The 19396-nt window shown below is 40.4% G+C and overlaps 1 protein-coding gene across 1 annotated transcript in view; it reads left to right on the forward strand.

Moving 5' to 3' along the window:
* The first annotated feature begins 549 nt into the window (after positions 1 to 549).
* Positions 550 to 19396, forward strand: part of cpne2 (copine II) — a 47913-nt gene continuing 29066 nt past the window's right edge. Inside the window, exons 1-3 of the mRNA XM_072695706.1 lie at positions 550 to 1155; positions 8752 to 8954; positions 17554 to 17733. Coding sequence (XP_072551807.1) covers positions 8781 to 8954; positions 17554 to 17733 — 354 coding nt within the window. The 5' untranslated portion in view covers positions 550 to 1155; positions 8752 to 8780. The remainder of the gene's footprint in view (positions 1156 to 8751; positions 8955 to 17553; positions 17734 to 19396) is intronic.

Consider the following 19396-nt stretch of genomic DNA (forward strand, 5'->3'; position numbering starts at 1 on the left):
CTAGTTTTACACTTTCTAATTATTTAATGCTATTTTGTGTCCCTGTTTGCTGGATATTTCTGATTGCTGAACTATTCTGAATTTAATATATAATATATTTTCTTGTCAGTTTTCATCTAACAATATTTTCAGACATTTTGGATAATTTTTTTTCTGTTTGAGCACTTAAGCACATTGACTGAAAAAAGCACACACACACACACACACACACACACACACACACAGATTCGGTACAGCGGCCCCTGTACTCCCTGCTTTTCACACTAGATGGCAGTAGAGGCGCGTGAAAACGTGTTGCGTGTTTAACGCTTTTAAATCTTTTTTATTATAATTTTATTTTTTATTTTTTTTATTACATTTTTCATATCTGAGTTGGTTGGCCTGATAAATGTGGTAGTAAAATAATTATTGATATATAGATCAAATATTTATATATAGATATAAAAAGGAACGAGCCAAAACGTTTAACGAGGTTTTCACGAGTTATGATCTAGCTAACGTTAGCGCGCGCTTCAGCCTAAAGTAGCTCATTAACGTTAACCGAGGCGGTCGTGCTAACTAGCTAATGTTTACAATAAAGAAGAGCCTCATTCAGTGAATGTGGTCAACAACAGGTGGTTTCAGCCGAATTTCTCCACTGTCATCTTTTCTTTTTAAGCACCACAAACATACATAAAGAAGGTATGCTAGCTAACGGTCTCCTCTAGCTCGTCTTGTTTTGCTCTCGTCCAGTGGAAATGCCTTTTTTCTGAAGTGTGACCGGGGGGTGTGCCTGAGCTCAGCTTCGACGGCAGGACTCAGCCAGGCGGAGCTGTTTGGAGCCGTGTGAAGCCCTCAACTACTGTGCGTTGGTGTGTTGTGGTGTGTGTGAGAGTGTATGTATGTGTGTGTGTGTGTGTGTGTGTGTAAGCCGCGGGTGGAGACTGCCATGGTTCACAGGGAGCCCGCCCAGCCTCAGCCTCAGTGCGGGCTGCTGGAGTGACCCGCCTGCCTGCAAGAGAGCAACGTGTCACCGTCTCCGTCCGCTCACCGGCGCTGCCGTGGCCGGACACACAGCTCGGACGCACAGGTCCTCACTGCGGCTTCTCGGTGAAGCACTGCGGGACTGACGCGCAAGAAAAGTACGCGAAGACAAGCAGAAACAGCCTTTGAGAGGTGAGTGGTGGGTTTTCTGAAGTACAACAGGATGCTCTAGTTTGTTACAGGCAGGATTAGCTGAAGGCATGAACGCTGCTGAGGACCTGGAGAGGCAGTGAGCGCGCGATATACTGAAGTTGCTCATTCCGCTAATGGCTTCGTTTCCTACCAAAAATAGTAGCTAAATGAAAACAGACCAGGAATTGGAAAGTCTTTTGAAAGCATTTTCAAGCATGTTTTCATAGACATTGAGAAATCAAGCTACTGTCAGACCAATCTTGCAGCCTTCAGTTAATGCATTTGGATGCCTAAAGCATTAAACAGTGCCCTAAAAGTTTCATTTTTTCTGCAATCACTGCCACACTGACCTATTTGTGCCCGCGTGCAGCTCTGCTCCTCAGCAGCACGCTGAGCTCTGCTCATGTGTTTTAACGGTTAGTGGTCCTGTCAATCTGTGTGCAGGATGGGCTGCATAAACACAACAACACTGGAGACAAAAGAATGGCCTGAAGTGGTAAATAGTCTTTTCCACTTCATCTATTTTCAGCTGTGCATACGACATGTTAAGCCCTTCAGCTGCTTCAGCACCACAGTTGGGCTGAAAAGAATTCAAGCAGCAGCCTAATGAGGACTTCAAGTGCAGCCTGCTTTAAAAATCAAGTGGTTTTAATGGTGGAGATGAAAATAATAACTGTTATTACAAAGAAGGTGAGAGATGTTGGTAATGGCAGTTGGGGTCTGATGGAAGCAAAAGTCCACTTTGTACAGGTGTTATGATGCTGCAGATTGGTCTGGCTCAGGTTAATATCAGCTTTCTCCAATAAATTAAACATGCAAAGCAAAGCTTACCTTTGTAAAACGGTAATCATATGAGATCATGAGAGTGTACATAGTAGAAACATAGGCAAGATGCATAAGGTCACACACATGAGAGACCCTCGGAATACATGGAGGGGTGTACTGGCGGTACAGTGTTAAATATATAGATTTACATTTACATTAATTGCATTTAGCAGACGCTCCTATCCAGAGTTACTCGTATTACACAGGCCCAAGGACTCTTATTGGTGTAGCGCAGCATAGTCACCGAGACCGGGAATCGAACCCTGGTCTCCTACATGCTGTTGTTGTAACGCATTGGCAGGTGGTGGTGTTATCTGTTGCGCCACACCAACCACATATAGATGCTGTACTGAAATTGTTGCACCCTAAACACATTATTAAAGCCATTATGTGTTTCTGGGTCTGAAATCCTCAGTGGGTCCTTATGGCATCTTGTCCACAGTTGAAATACATCAGTGCATGAAAGTGCTTTCATTGCCGTGACCTCTGCTCTAGCAAGAGAGACTGAAATCTCGACAGTCTAAAGGAATCCAGTGGTTATGGAGGAACTCTGCTCCATAATGTGCTTCATGACCCATTAATTGTGGGGTCATATCTTGATGAGCTGCAATAAGTGAACGATTTGTGGGTTGTTTTCCTAAAAGGGCGAGGGCTTAATCTGGCTTGGAAGGAGAGTGGAATAATTCTTGGAAATGACGACAGGAGAACTGGTCTATTCTGTGTTTTTTTTTTTTACAGTAGTAAGACATGTCTTTTTGTTATTGGTTTAAACTGATGAGTTTTTTCACCAATCAGAAGGCACCAGTTCAATCATCCAAATGGTTCTTTGAGTAGTTCCATATGGCACCAAGAATCTTTGAAGAATCCTTTTTTTAAGGATTTGGGCTGCCCTTAGCAGCATTGATTACGCTTTGATTACTGATGGAAGTTTCTAAAGTGGTACTCAAATATTAATTCTCAGTACCAACCTTAAAATAGTAATGTTTACATCTCATAATTATTAATTGCTTTCATTTTAGTTAGTCCTCTTGCTCCAATTTTAAAATGTTTAAGTCTCACCCACTATTTAGGACTATTTAGGTATCTACAGATATGATGGCAATAAATCCTGATATTCATAGTATTACACTTTTTATATGTTGTACTTTTTATATCTTATCCCAAATAAATTATAATAAGCTTGAAAAAACAGCATTTACTGGTTGAGTAACTGCACATTTGAAAAGTTTCAGAATGCAGAAAGACGTGCCAGTAGAGAAGCAGTAATCTTGCTAAGCTTCACCAAACAGAGTTTTAATTGGTGTTCATGTTCAGTGCAGCAATTTCACATTCAGGTACACGTCTCTATGTAAGAAAAGTACTAAACTTCAGTGTGTGGCCACAAACTCTGCTTAAACTCAACTTTTGGTTTCAGAACCAAAAAAGCACCACATGGACGCAAAAGTGCTAGTGTAGAATTTCCTGACTGTCTTTTACTTGTTGTTTAAATGTTTGGTTTCATAAAATATGCAAACAAAAATGTTCTATGTTTAAAAAAAATGTAGGGTGTCAGTAAGCTTCATGATATTGATGCTCTCTATTGCCGATACCGATACTGTATGTAAGTGCCAGTATTGGCGCTGATACAGATACGGTATTGGTATCGGTGCAACACTGTTTATCACCCAGTGTTACCAGTGCTACCAGTGCTGGAAGGGTGAACACTGGCATGTGCTTTAGTCACCACAAACTGCAGCAAACCCGACATTATTGGACAGCTGAACACGCTTGGAGAAAAACTCCAAGTTCTGCAACCATCAAGTTCTGTGACATTAGCTAACAGATGCGCCCACTCTGACTTGCATCGCACTGTGTGATGGGCCAGGGAGGGCCACTGATGGCTGTTTGGACCTGCATACTCCTGATGTGAAAACATATGGTATCACCACTCAGGAGCCCCTACGCTTGCAATGGATGTTCTAACAGTGTTGAGACACAGTTTTTAGTGTTGTAATGTCTTGCCAAATAAGTGATCAAATCCTACTGTGTGTTTTCAAAGTCAAGTTCATACTGCATAGTGTTTGTCCCCACCCTTTTTTCAGCCCAGTTGTAAGTCATATCCCAGTTCCTAACCATTAACTAAGCCACTTTATTACACACTTATAGCCACCAGGGAGGGTGCAAGCTTGTATGTGCATCCTCCGAGTGTGGCATTAGGGATTAAACCAGTGATCTCCTGATGATAGGCTCAGTGCTTAGACAGCTGCATCAATCGGGAACCCTTAGCTAACTTGCTAAATTTAAATTCCATCCCTAGACAGTAGAGACAGTTACTCCTACAAAAGCAGGATAAACACATTTTTAATACTTGATTTGGGAAGAAACAATGAATGAGCAGCTGTCCCATTACTTTTTTATCCATATAGTGAACTATATGTAATCATCAACATAAAACCCATACAGGACTAATGACTCTTTGAGATTTTAGTGTTTTTTACTAAGTTCGTCTTGATATATTGACTGTTTATATCTTGTAGGAGTCAGCTGATTTGGAATAGCCTATCTCGGATAGTGTACTAGTTAAATGAGTGACTGAGCACATGCTCAGCTTTCCCACCTAGATGTTCTTTAACAGTCAAACATGTCAATGTGTTTTTGGCTGTTTATCTTCCAGTGTATCTTGCATCAGTTTTTTTAAGGCCTAATATTGCGTCTTATATTAAATAATTGCAATTTCCTCTGGTTTTATCATAAATATCAATATTTTGCTTAAAACAGTAACCAGTAAGCCTATAACTCATCATTAATTCCTTAAATGGCCTATTGACCACCGGCGGGCCAAAAGTGTTATTACAAACTTCTATTACCAAAGAATAGACCCACCAGTTTGTACAGAAGTCCCTGTAGTTACTGAACAATACACCATAGTGTTTAATAATTTAGAATGGTTTATTGAACACTAAGGTGAGGAGTATAGGCTGTTTAAGTGAGGAGTATAGGCTGTTTAAGTGAGGAGTATAGGCTGTTTAAGAGTTTAAGGGGTTAATCCATACCCCATGAGTGGTCATCTTCCTAACTTCTGGTGGGCTCTGAGAGAGTAACAAAATACGAAGGTGCATACTTAATACAGTAGTGAAAACCAACATAACAAACATTAAGTATTTGAATGAATCGCACCAGCCGTGCTGTTTAGGAATCCTATATCATGTCAAGAATGAAAAATAAAGACAGAACAGATGAATGAATCAACTTGACACACTGCTGGAACTCATTATTATGCAGAAGCACTTTGGGGTTATATAATTAGTCTAAGGATCTCACACAGATTCATACAGTATAATCTTCTCTCTCTCGCGCTCTCTTTCCTCTCTCTCATTCACACTCCCTTTCACTCACACCCCCTTTCGGAGAGATTTTAAAGAGGACCTGGTGGGGATTTATGTTTGACCGCGTTTCCCTAAATGCCTGGAGCAAAATATACCCATCCAGACTCTCCAGAGAGCTTAGTAAGAGTGCTGCTTAGTGAAAATCATCAGTGATCAAATTAGTTTAATTTACAAGAAAACACTTTTGAATGACAGCAGTGGTTTACCTACGTCTAAGAGGTAGGTAACCCAGAGGTATTAAGCAGGATGGAAGGCTTTGAGCTTCATGGCGATGCAGCAGTACGCAGACAGGTGATTAAGCTTGGAGTTGATGACCATGTAAGTGCTGTTTATGATGTGTTTTTGGAGAGCATGAGGTGGAGTTTCCACTATGGCTGTGGATAGGTTGAACTGGGTGTGTGTTTGTGTGTGGAAATGTGTGTGTGTGTCAGTTTCTCCAAGGCTTTTTGTTGTGTCTGGAGGCCTGGGCTTAGAGCAGCTGAATGTTCCATTACGTCACTGTTAGAAGTAAAACTTGCTAAATATATTATTATGCTGAATATCATACTTAACTCAGTGAGGCTGTATCAGACTGCTCAGTTGGTGAGAGACCTGAAGCCTAGAAGTCAAACGCTGGGTAATATGGGATGTTTGGCCTCATTCGGTGAGTTCTGCTCTCTGTTTTGTCTCTTAAAATGTACAAAAGGGACCATTTAAAAAAGTTACACAATTATTATAAGGAAAACAATGTAAAAAAATATTATAATATAATAAATAAAACTATAATAACTATAACTGTAATATAATATAATAAAACTTCCTTGTTCCTTGCTGTATTATTAGTAAGTATGTGACTTTGGTTGAGGCAACAAATGCTTACCATCTATATTCCACCCTGTAATTTTACCTCCAAAAGAAACATGCTGATTTTCCTGTTGTATTATTCCTGTAAAACAGAAAAAATAAAACAAATGTTTATTGGCTGGTTTACAGCACCTCAACAGGCTTACAGAAGCCACATAGTAAAGCATATGTAACAAAAACCTTGTACTACTACTTTTTTGTAATATTATTGCGTATTACCTGTGCTGCTGTCCTCTTGGTGTCCTTCTGATGCAGTATGCAGTTTGCTATCAGAAGAGATTGTAGCTGGTTAAGCTTTTAGCCTTACGTCTGCTTACTTTCCCAGATTTGGCTTCCTTGAGTCTTACCATGAAAGAAAAAAAAGCCAGAGCTTTCCCTTTTCATATGTGTTTAGCTCCAGTTTACAGTACGGGTTGTTGCATTAGCTTTTAGCCAAGTGTGGATCCCCATTCACTTCCCTGGCTTTTGTTTTGTTGTGTTCCGAGTTTAAACCCCCTCTCTGTGGACACTGCTGTGGTCACAAGGTCTGGTTGATGCAGCAACCCGTATTCTCATAACTAGCAGAGCTTGGAGGTGATATGCTGTCCTTCAGTAATTTATGAACAACACCATATTCTTGGAAGTTGCAATGCTGCTGCAATTGCCTCACCAGCTTTGAATAGGGCTTTCGTTAGTGGGTTAGCTCTGTTATTCAACCAGACCAATGTAAACATAGCTTTCCAATGTGTGTGTTGTGCAAAGCTGAAGTGTTCATAAAAATCTTTAAATGAATCCATAAATTAAACCAAAAGGCATCACAGTAGTAATCAGAACAATGTCGCAGTGCTATGAAAAAACACGCACTGCATTTTTTCACGCACTGCATACAGTATACTGCATTCTTAAAAATAAAGGTGCTACTAAAAGAATTCTTTGAGTGATGCCATATAGGCAGTTTTATAAAGATCATTTTTTGTAAAGATATGTGTGTGAGGAACCTTTTCACAGTTTAAAGAAGTGGATGTAAAGATTGTTTACCAATTTAAAGGTTCCTCACGCTCACATCTCTTTTAAAAATGGTTCTTCATGGAACAAAAATGGTTCTTCTATGGCATCGCTCAAAGAACCTTTTGTAGCACCTTTATGGTTTTTAGCACTATTACAGAGTAACTAGAAGATAACAGTGGAACAGGGAATCTTTGACTCTGTTCACACCTGGTCACTTCATGCATCTTGAGGATTAGGATTATATCTGGATATAAGACCAAACCACATAAAATGCAAGTGGTAACACACCGTAGACACATTTAACACAGATCCAAGTCTAATTTCTCAAACCACTGGCAAGGGTGGTCTGAGACGCATTAGAGCCATTTTTTTTATCAGTGTAAACGCATCTGTTGCAAGCGCAACAAGCAGATTTGCATATTCCATCCCACACAGCATTCAGATTTCAGCCTGACTAACTGGAGACCGATTTGACCACCGAGTGTAAAAACGTGTGCCTAAAATCCAGATACAGTCCAGATATTACATGAAATGATGTGTACTCTTATGCTCCCTACTCAAGAACATACCCATATTCCACCATACTGTTACAATACTACAACAGTTTGGTTCTGTTCTCCTTGGACTGCTGTCAGACTGGTTGTCTCTAGAGTCTATTTCTCTGTGCACTGTTTCTGTGTTATTGTCCTCATTGAGGTTTATACACTTTATATTTAGCAGTCTGGCTTTAAAGGTTAAAACATCATATGCTGTATGTCACCAGGACAGCTAAACCCAGATCTGTGCCCACTACATCCTTTCAATAGTGGTGGTGTTACCCATTCTTTATAGCAATTTCAGTTTGTTTGTATATGCCTAAATGTAATTTGGCACTTGTCCGTGTAATGACAGGACATAACTGCATGTAGCATGAATATTAATCACCAATATTTGTATTCTCTGTCTATGGTGGTCATAGCCTATTTATGGCTAGTGACACTAACATAGAGAGAAAGACATTGGTACATCAGTATCTTAGCAACAGGAGCCCTAGCTGTGTTCCTCATGTCCTGGCATGACGTTCTTGTTCTCTTTCTCTCTCTCTCTCTCTCTCTCTCTCTCTCTCTCTCTCTCTCTCTCTCTCTCTCTCGCTCTCTATTTCAACGCCTTTGTGTACATGTGAGTGTTTGCATGTATGTGTTAAAAAAATGAATTATTCGCGCTGTTGTTCATTATCTCGCCCTCAAACATGTAAAACCCTTTTAGTTCATACTGTATCTTGTAAGTGTCTTAAACAATAAGCCATTATTTCGTCCTTTTTTTCGTCCTTGTTTTTTTGTTCAGTATCTGTTTTTCTGTTCTTTTTTAAGTACATGGAAACAATAATTTACAATTATTGTTCATGATAATCAGCTGTTTTCAACAGATAAAACACTCATAGTTTGCAGTTTGTCGTTTAGTATTAAATAAACTACTTAATGTTGTGTACATAGTGTTTATTTAATAGTGTATATGTTATTTTATAGTGTATATGTTTTGTGTAGTTATTTGCTCCCTGTTAACTGATTGTTAACTGATGTTTCCTATTTATCTGCAGGGTGTGGGAGAGGAGGGACTGTAGCCTGCATGGCCTACACACTGGGGTCAGGGCCCAACGCAGGCCCTGCCATTGGCCCTCAGCACTGCATCACAAAGGTGGAGCTCTCCGTGTCCTGCGCCAACCTACTGGACCGTGATGTGGCCTCCAAGTCAGACCCCTTCTGCGTGCTCTTCCAGGAGGTGGAAGGCAACTGGGTGGAGGTGTGGCGTCCCTTGTGTTTCTTCTTAATTATTTTCTTTTTTTAGACAGATGAGGCCTTTAGTGGGAAGTGGAGGGTGCAGTTTAATCCTTTACGTTTAAAGTAACAGATGTGATTCATTTGTGGAAACGTTTCTGTCTTTATCAACTGCAGAGCTGTAGACTTAGTACTGTAGAATGTAAATTAAGTGTAGATACAGTTCATTATGTATTTAACTTAATATTCAATTTAGGGCTGCAACAACGAATCGATAAAATAGATAATAATCGATTATTAAAAGTGTTGGCAACAAGTTTCATTATCGATTCGCTGTGTTGCACAATTTATGTGTTATTCGCCTTGTCTTATCAGCTTACGTCTCTTGTGGTGCTTTGTCTACGCTGGGATAATATTAAAATTAATTTAATATAAAAAAATAAATACATTCCAAAAAATTAAGCATGAACGACGCAGAAAAGAAGGTTCTTAAATCCTCAAAAGTGTGAGAGGACAGTCACTGTCTGTTTGGAACAGCGGAAACGTAACAGCGCATTCACACTATGTGAACAGCACGGCACATGCAGTTTTTAGCTTGTTAACTGGACAATGACAGTGATGGAGTGTGTGTGTGTGTGTGTGTTACTTTTATTATCAATTTAATTAGCTTAAGCAGTGTTTAAATGTGCTCTATAAAAACATGTAACTTGTACACAGTGGTGGTAATTAATGATTAAGCTTCAAGTTTTAAGTATGAATGAAGACACATACAAACTACACATACAAACACTCCTCTCTCTAATACAGTGCAGCGTTTGCATCAGCAATGCACTTATTTTTCTTTATTATTTAATTTTTTTTATTTTAAATTTATGAATAAATTTGATTTAATATAATGTAATTTACTAATTTATTCTATTATTATAGAATTTTTATACGCATTTATTTGCTCTGTTATTCAATGTTCTATTTTTAAATAAAGACATGAAATTGTATTTTTAATCTGATTCATCGATTAAAACAATTAATTGATTATTAAAATAATTGTTAGTTGTAGCCCTAATCCAGTTATCTATAACTACCTACAATCTATAGATCTATAGATACAATCTATTTCCGTTATTCCATTCTGGAGCACTATATAACCACGCACACAGAGTTTAACTGGTCCAGCATCACTGGGTTATGTAAATAAGCCAATACGACGGGTCATAAATGTTACTTTAATATAAATTAATTTTACCCATAACTGAGTTGTTTTTTTTACCTTTTATTGAGTTTTTGTTTGTGACATTAGGTTACAATGAAATATAGCATTGATTTCAAAAAGATCTGATTTGAAAAGATCTGATTTTGACATGTCCACACAGCCCTGACAAAAATCTGATCATGAAAAGCAAGGGATGCCCTCTGTAGTACTGCCAGCTGTAGTCGATCATCTACCACTAAATGAGTATAAATGGCAGGTTGTGCACATACACACACAGAGCAATAGGGAGGAAGGGTGATATGAAGTGAGACTGAAACAGAGCGCGAGAGAAACATGTTTCCATTACAGTCTCAATTACTCATGTTAACTTTATTTAGACAGGTGTATTTACGCTTGATCAAGGTATGTCTCGATCGTAATCTGGTCACAGCGTGTCCTGGCTGGGTTTTACACCTGGCTTTTCATGTTGTGGTAAAATCACGACCAAAAACACCTTAAAACCAGTGTTCTTTTTACACCAAACATACACTGTATGTCCAAATGTTTGTGGACACCCCTTCTAGTTAATGCATTTAGCTACTTTAAGTTGCACCTGTTGCTGACACAGATGTGCAAACAGATGTGAACGCACACAGCTTGTCTGATGGCTGGTGCTCCATCCAATACTTTTGGGATGATTTGGGGATGAGGTGGGGTGGTGATCATCATCCAACATCATAACCACACTAATGCTCTTGTTGATGAATTCTATCACATCCTTACAGCAATGCTCCTCCAAAATCTATCAGAAAGCCTTCTTCCCTGGACAGTAGAGACAGTTACTCCAACAACAGCAGGATAAACTAAAATAAACTACTGTTAATACCCTTGATTTTGGAAGAAACAATGAATGGGCATTTAGTGTCTCTCTGCTGATTGAGTACTTTTAGAGGGATGCAGGAAGAGACTGTATAAATTAGATTTCTGACTGATCCATCACTTCACAGCCACGCAACAACTAGTGAGAAACAGAAACAGGGAAAGAAAGAGCAGGCTGACCAGAGCAGTTGGTCACTGAGGAACGCTATCTTCACTCAGTGGGTTTTGTGTGGAGCGAAATACTTAAAAAAGGAGTTGGGGGCAGAGTAGGCTTGGCTGTGCTCCAGAGGGCCAGAATGTGCGAAAGTGGGTGTGTAACGTGTGTGTGTGCGCACCCGGTCTGCTCTTCGCCGCACTCTGCTCTGGGCGCAATGATCACTGTGGGCCTCCACTGACGGTCAATAGTGCAAACCTGAAACATGAAATCAGTGTTTCTCGGCGAACAGTAACCATGGCAACAGCATGGGAAACAAAAGGCTCCTGCTTTTTAAACAGAGATGTATAGAGAGAGGCAGCTCTGTGGGTAGGGGTTAGTGGAAGAAATGTGTGTGGAGTGGAGGGCTAAGGCGGCTCTGAATGTAGAGCAGTAATAGATGCAGCGTGTCCACAGTGAATTCTGAGCTTTTGGTGGATCAATAAAATATCAAATACTTGAAATCCACCGGGCTTAAAGGTGTGCATGTATGCAACTAATGCATCACTGCAGCACACACTCTGATTGAAGCATAAAGCTCTCTCTCTCACAGATAGGTGGCTTTGCTCTACTTCCTTGTGCAAACAGGTCAGTCATCAACCTCGAGATTAGCACCCTTCAGATTGCATTACATCATCTGGTAGAGATGTGTAAAAAGGCATCAGTGTTCAGGATGTACAGTAAGTGTGAACGCTGTCTTACAAACTCCGATGCACATCATACAAGCAGACCAAGACCTCCCGAGCAGATGGGTCTCGATCTGTTTCTAAACGAACTCTTCGTATGAACACAAACCGAACGCAGAGTTGTGCACGGACACGAGTTCAGTTCAGTCTACAAAATCTAATATCAACTCTCGCCGCTCGCTCTGCCCGCATCTGCCCACTTCATCACAAGTAAGTTTCCGTGCAGACCTGCCCACATTTCTGTGCTTTAACTTCTTCAGCTTGGCGCTTTAGTTAAGCGGGGCTGTGTCCCAAACCACACACTAACACACTTTGACAGGTTCAAGGATCCAGCTAGATATTACGTTTTTAAGTCACACAGGAACTGCGGACACACCCGCCTCATTCAGACCTCTACTTGCAGCCTTCTGTCATTTGTGCATCTTCAGTCACCTATTTTTCCTTTTGGTCTGGCTGCAAATATGTCAATATGAGACTAAAACTTAGTAATGTAGTAATTTTTATTGCTTGGTCTGGACCAAGGGAACCAAACTACCAGTATAAACACACATATACTTACAGCGATTAAAAGAATGACTGCTGATTATACTTGCTGACTTCAGGCATCTTGATTGATCTGGTTAAGGCAAAGCAAGCAATTCAGATGTGGGTCTGAGACACAATGTAAAGGCATCCGTCTCTTCAAGATGCATTCCACAAACAGAACTCCTCCCAGTACAAACGAAACACCAGTCTCTCCGACTAACCATTTTACTATCGAGTGTAAACACATTGTGGCTAAAATCTTATCAGAAAACAATCCAGATACTAGTCACATGAAAAGAGTGGGTGTAAGTGAAGTACTTCAAATAAAAGCAGCTGAATATAAAGATAGAAGTGTTTTTAAAAAATATTAGATCTATAGATTTATAAATCTCAAGATTCTAAAATTGGTGCCTAAAAATACAGTAATACTGTGCCTTTTCGAATTATACTATAATTTAATATAGTATACACTCATTCTTGCAGCAATATAGGCTATTTTATATATTCTTAAACATAGTAAAGCTTGTTGTTTTATGTTCTGTATTCGACTACTGAGTTCGTAGCTGCTCCTGGGGATGCACTGACAGGAATTGTGGGCTGATATCTGTATCTATCTGTATCTATATTTATCATGTACATAAAGTGACATGCAAACATTTGGGCACCCCTGGTCAAAATTCTGACTGAATATTGAAATAAGTAGAAGATAAACCGATCTTCAGAAGGCATGAGGTATTACAATGTTAGAGAGAAAAAAAAGAAAAGGACACCCCAAGAGATTCCATCCTTTAAAATAAGTTTTAGACCTTAGAATTAGCTTATTAAGCTATGGCTTGTTCACAGTCCTCGTTAGGGAAGGCCAGGTGGTGCGTGCAAATTTCAAAGATTTATAAATTCTTTGACTCCTTAAACCTGGTCACAGCCAAGAGCTTTTCTAAACAACTGTTTAGCTTTTTGAAATAATTAATGTTCACAAAGCAGGAGAAGGCTCTAAGAAGATAGCAAAGTGTGTTCAGGTAGCTGTTTCCTCAGTTTGTACTGTAATCAAGAAATAGCACTGTGGAGGGCATGTTGAGGTCTGGAAGACTTGCAAAAGACCTTTAGAAAGGTTGTGGTTGTGCACTGTTCTACTGTGCAGCAGCACCTGCACAAATATGACCTACAAAACAGCGTGTTTTTAGAGATACATCTAAACACACCTAATGCATTTTTGAAAAGTCCTTAGGAGAAGAGTAAATAGGTCTAAGTAGAGAAGGTATCTTTGGAGAAAAACTGCTGGGGGTTGGTATCACAAAATCACCAGAAAGTCTGTTCCTCTGGAGTGCAATGCGTACATCATTAAATAGTTTAAAATATCAGTCAAATTTAAACTTCTGTCTGATCATTTTTTAAAGAGAATTTCTTCATTTCTTCATCGATATGATCTCATGCATCCCCAGTTCCCTTTTATTTATCAGTACTTTGTTTTTAAAAGTAATTCTGAATTGTACCCAATCGAAACATAAAGCATAGTGACATTCGAAATGCCATGTTTCACTGAATCGTTTCCTAAAGTATTGTAATTGAATTGAACTGTTAGGAGGTCAGTGATGTACAGCTTCATTGTCTAGCCCAAGAGCATTCACATACTGCATGTTTCCACAGAAGATGCATGTGAGTCATGACACAGGAAGTCAGCAGTTTAACCACTTAGAAGCTTTAGCACTTTGCAAAGGGAGGTCTTTAGACAGGCAGACACTTCAGAAGAACAAAAAGACAGCCCAGCTGCTCAACGTCCTACAGCACTGAGCGACGGAAATGGAGAAGTGTGAACTTATAGTTCCTAATCAGGTTTTTTCCAGCTTCATTTACCACACCTAAGTCACATCATTAGATGATTATCAAGTTCTTTTTGAGCTGAATTGAATGTGAAAACACAAAACTGCAGGTGGACCTTAAACATCTGAAATAAAAACCCAGTTGTCTACATGGGCAGTTGTAGGCAATGCAGAAACCAACCATCAGTGGTACGTTGAGCCATGTTATGTGGCTTCCTTACCAGGGCCTAACCCAGGAAAATGTTAATGTGATAATACCAACACAGTCATAAGTCATATAAAGCACTGGGGTGGATTTACTTAAAATGCTTTGTGGTTTATTTGTCTTTTATTCGTTATTTGTTCTTTTTGTGATACTGTTGTTCTCACATGGGAAGTTGGGTTTTTTATTTTTTACCCAATTGTCCTCCCCAATTTTAAATAGCCAACTACCCAATCCTCTACTCACCCCCTATCACATGATGCTTCCGACATTGGGAGAGTGAGGACTGACACATGCCTCCTCCGACACATGCGCAACCAGCCACTGCTTCTTTACGAACTACTGTCGATGCAGCATCAACGGGCAATTAACATGCTTGGGGGAAAGTGCCAGGTTCCAGCTTTGATGCATCTGTAAGCAGGCACCTGTGCCAGGCAGCCTCCTACTGAAATGATGTGAGGAGAAAGAGGGCCATCTTACCCACTCAAAGAGAGCAAGGCCATTTGTGCTCTCTCGGGCACTGCTGATGGCAGGCAGGGATTTAAACAGTATTCGAACCTCAGGTCATAATGGCAGAGCCTTAGTCCACTGAGCCACACTGAGTTCAGTTTCTCACCCGTATAGTCATTTCTTATTTGGACTCCTATGTCACAAGATGTTAACAGTGCCTAAATGCCCTTCCTTAGAGCCAGCAAACCTTTCAAATCTTTTTGAACTGTTTCTATCTATTTTACTATGTAAAGGGGCTATGTAAAAATATCTACAATTGCTGAACATTAATGCAGTTACATTTTAGTCAAAATAACAAAGAGATGTCAAAAATACATTGTCACTATGGAAGTATTGTGTTTTTTCATTTTTGACGTAATTTAAAAACTCATCATAATCATCCAAAATGACTTGGAATACAATGTATTTACAGTGGTTTATATGGGAAGTTAAAATACTTTTTTCCTTACCCTTATGGAGGTTTTGTTCCAAAGTGCTACCCTATTTTCAGCAGTGCCTCGTCAGTTATGACACATGATTACCAGTAACATGAACATGATGAACATTAACATGATATTCAGGAACATCAGCAGTCATTACATTAAGTGATGACTTCGAGAATGAGCTTTCCTGAGATCATCTTGAGGTTGCTGGCCTAGAGTCCCCAATTGGCCTTGCTCTTTCTGGTTGGATTGAGGATGACCCTCACTCTCCCACCCTCACTCAGCGCAATGCTTCTCAGTGCAGGCATTTGTTAGCTGATGTAGCAGTTTTGGCAGCTGGTGTTCTCCTCTGAGCATGTTCAGCAGTTTAATTACATTGCATTAGCAGCAGTTTGAAAAGATGTGGTTGGCTGGCTTTATGTGACTGGGAGACGACAAATGCTAGCCCTCAGCCTCACAGCACTGGTGGCTTTATGTGATAGGGGGTTGGGCTGGGCAATAAAAAAAAACTGACATTCAGAACCTTTAATAATATGGCATAATCTTGCTCATGTTGTTCTGTTAATACTTCCCTTATGTATTCATGTACTTTCCCCTTAAAAACATGCTACCGTGTGTGCAGTCATGTGACTCTGCCACGTCCTGTCTGCGATATGGAAGCAACATGGAGGAGAACTTTTTCATTCATTGCTCATTCATTAAAAAGAAGTTTATCCTGCTTTTGTTGGAGTAACTGCTCAATGCTGGGGGAATGTCTACCCCTCTAGCCCACACCTGGCATTAGGCATGGTGCCAAAAGGTTCAAGTTTATCTACTCCAGAGAGTCATATTTTATTGGCAGCACATTTCTACAGGGACTAGAAAAGCTGTGTGTTGTGTGCATTTGCAAATCTATGTCAGCAATGGGTGCAGCTTAAGGTAGCTGAATACATTCATTAGAAAGGGTGTCCACAAACATTTGGACATCTCTGTAAACATGTGTGCCTGTGTGCTCCTTTATAATGCTGGAGCAGTGATTCTATTCTAGACTCTGAAAATGGCTTGGTGGTTCTCAGTAGAAAGCGGGGCACTGACATCATTCAACTCTCTCTTGCTCTCTCAGTTTCTCTCTCGCTCCTAAAAGGGAGCATGCACTTTGTTATGTAGTTCTGTGGACCGTCCATGTAGCTTTACTTCTCAAAGCGTTTGTTCAGTTTCATCTAGGGGTCTGCTTGGGTGTATGTAAATATGCATGGTGTGTGTGAGAGAGAGAGAGGGAGAGTGAGAGAGAGCATGTTTGTGTATCTTCATGTTAATTTTGATTACCTAAAAAAAAGATAATGCGCTGCGTTGCCTTGGGCTGTTGGCAAGCATTTAATCAATGAGTAGCAGCTGAACTCTGACTCTCTTCTCACTCTTTCCTCCCCCTCTCTGTGCTCTCACCCCCTTTCTCTCGCTCTCTTTCTCTCTCTCACAATTTCTCTCTCTCTCTTTCCCTGTCTTCCCATCTCATTCTCTCTCTCCACCCATCTCTCTCTTTCTCTCTCACTTGTTCACCTGTCTCTCCTTACTCCATCTTTCTCTCTGTCCATGTCTCTCTCTCTCTCTCTTTCACTCCATCACTCTATTCTTCCCTCTCCTCTCTCCATCTTTCTCTCTGTCCTTGTCTCTCTCTCTTGTCTCTCCTCACTCCATCACTCTCTTCTTTCCTCTCCTCTCTCCATCTTTCTCTCTGTCCATGTCTCTCTCTCTCTCTCTTTCACTCCACCACTCTCTTCTTCCCTCTCCTCTCTCCATCTTTCTCTCTGTCCTTGTCTCTTTCTTGTCTCTCCTCACTCTATCTGTCTGTCTTTCTCTCTACTTCTGTCTCACTCTCTTGTCTCTCCTTTCCCAACTCCATCTTTCTGTTTGTCCAACTGTCTCTCCCTCTCTGTCCTTCTCTCTACCTGATGGCCTTAGACCATGTCCTGTTAAATTTCTACTTCCTTCAGATGGACAGAAATCATCTTGACCCGTCTGCTGCTTTTCTGTGGAGGCATGCTTAGCTGCTAACACAGAGACATGAGAAAAATCAGGCTCAGATGAATAAAGATCATTCTAAGCACTGACATATTGATTACTTCTCATTTACAAAAATTGAAAATTGCTTCACCCAGGTGATAGAATCGCTTCCAGGATACTGAGTAATTCCGTTTCTGTCTCTTTGCATGTCGTGGCTGCAGCTGGGGCGAACAGAAACGGCAGTGAATAATTTGAACCCGGTATTTGGAGACAAGTTCCAGGTGGACTACCACTTCGAGGAGGTCCAGAAGCTCAAGTTTGCCATGTTTGACGAGGACAAGTGCAGCAGCCAGCTGTATGAGCATGACTTCCTGGGAGAGTTCGTCTGCACGCTGGGAGTGGTACTGCATCACCCTTTTACATCTCTTGCATCCACCACCTGCTATATGTTGCACATCTAGTCGTATACAAAGTTCTGTCAGCTGGGTGTTTATTTAACCTCCTGACCAATTATCCCAAAAAATGAGTAGCACTTTGCATATATGACTTTTAATTTCTATCATATTTGATACATCTAGAATTTAAACAAACTAAAACATACAGAGCACACAATTGTTTCCCCTCTTACACTCTGAGTTGCCTAAAATTGTACTAAAGTTATTTTAAACTTAAGCTGCTTTGACATATAAACTCCAGAAAATGTCTGGAGAATCAGGTCCGGACATTATCTGGAGTTGCCCTTTTGCACATGTCGCGTACAGCCAGGGATTTTCCGTGTCAGACACGCTCTCATTACAGGAAATGTTCCGCATGGAACATGTTCCTAGAGACTATGATCGACCTCCCTCTCTTTAGGTGGGTAGGAAGGCCCTTCCTTTCACCCCTTTGCTCAGCTGTCCAATTATGTTGCACTGTGAAGTTGCACATCAGAAAGATTGGGTACATCTTCACATGATTTGAAAGACATACATGCTAGACTTTCCCCTCCCAGCTTGGTGGGTGAGCTTTGGCAACACAGACTCTAATTAAAAATGGTATTGAGAATTATGGTCTAAAAAAATCTAAACTTCAAACTAGAAAAATGAGAAACCATTTGCTTTAGCATATAGAGCTGCAGTTGAACTACTAAACTATATGAATGTTGTTTTTCTGCCTGATGATTATGCCACTCACTCGTATTTATAAACATGGTTTATAGCTGTTTGATGAGAATAAATAAGCCAGCTGAATTTTTGTTGTCAGTTAGGGTTTCACAAATAATTGTATAGCATCATGGTAGGATGACAAGTCTCAACAATATTGTAAAAGGATACACTAACAGAAGTGATTAAATTACTTTACATTAACAGTTGTGCACGGGTGCAGGTGTGTTTTCAAGAGTGGTGTTTGAAGACTTCTCAGATCAGGGGCTATATCTATTGCACATTCAGTCAGAGACATTTTCAAATAATAAATGCTCCGGCTACTGTCTGCAAGTAGTTGTGTTCTCCCTGTGTCCACATGGATTCCCTCCCACCTCCCAAAAACACATGGTAGGTCAGTTGGCTATGCTTAATTGCCCCTTAGGTGTGAGTGGGTGTGCCCTGCAATGGACTGGCGCCCTGTCTAGGAGGCATTCCTGCTTTGCACCCAATGATTTCAGGTAGTCTCTGAAACCACTATCAACCCTGATTAGAAAGAAGGGGATAAGATGATTACTTGCTGCATGTATTAGTATGGCACAAGCAGCATACACTCCACGTTTTTGACTTGTGAGTCACAAACCATTGAAAGCAAACCTGTCACAGAAACAATGTGCTTTATTCGCCATGACAAACGGCCAGTAAACAGAAACAGGATGCTCAAATTGAGATAAAATGGTCAGTCAGTCAGAAAACTTTCCAGTATGTATTGATTTGCAGTGACCGGTAAAGCCACCCCCTAAAGCATAACTAGATACCATTTCCCCCCACTGTAGATGTCAAGCATTCAGGCCTGTAGCGTCCTCTTGGTCTAATCCATACATGCACTCGCCCACTTGTGGAGAATGTGGTGAAGGATGACTCATCTGACCATATCACGTTT

The sequence above is a fragment of the Salminus brasiliensis genome, chromosome 13, assembly GCF_030463535.1.
Source record: "Salminus brasiliensis chromosome 13, fSalBra1.hap2, whole genome shotgun sequence".
Lineage (NCBI taxonomy): Eukaryota > Metazoa > Chordata > Actinopteri > Characiformes > Bryconidae > Salminus > Salminus brasiliensis.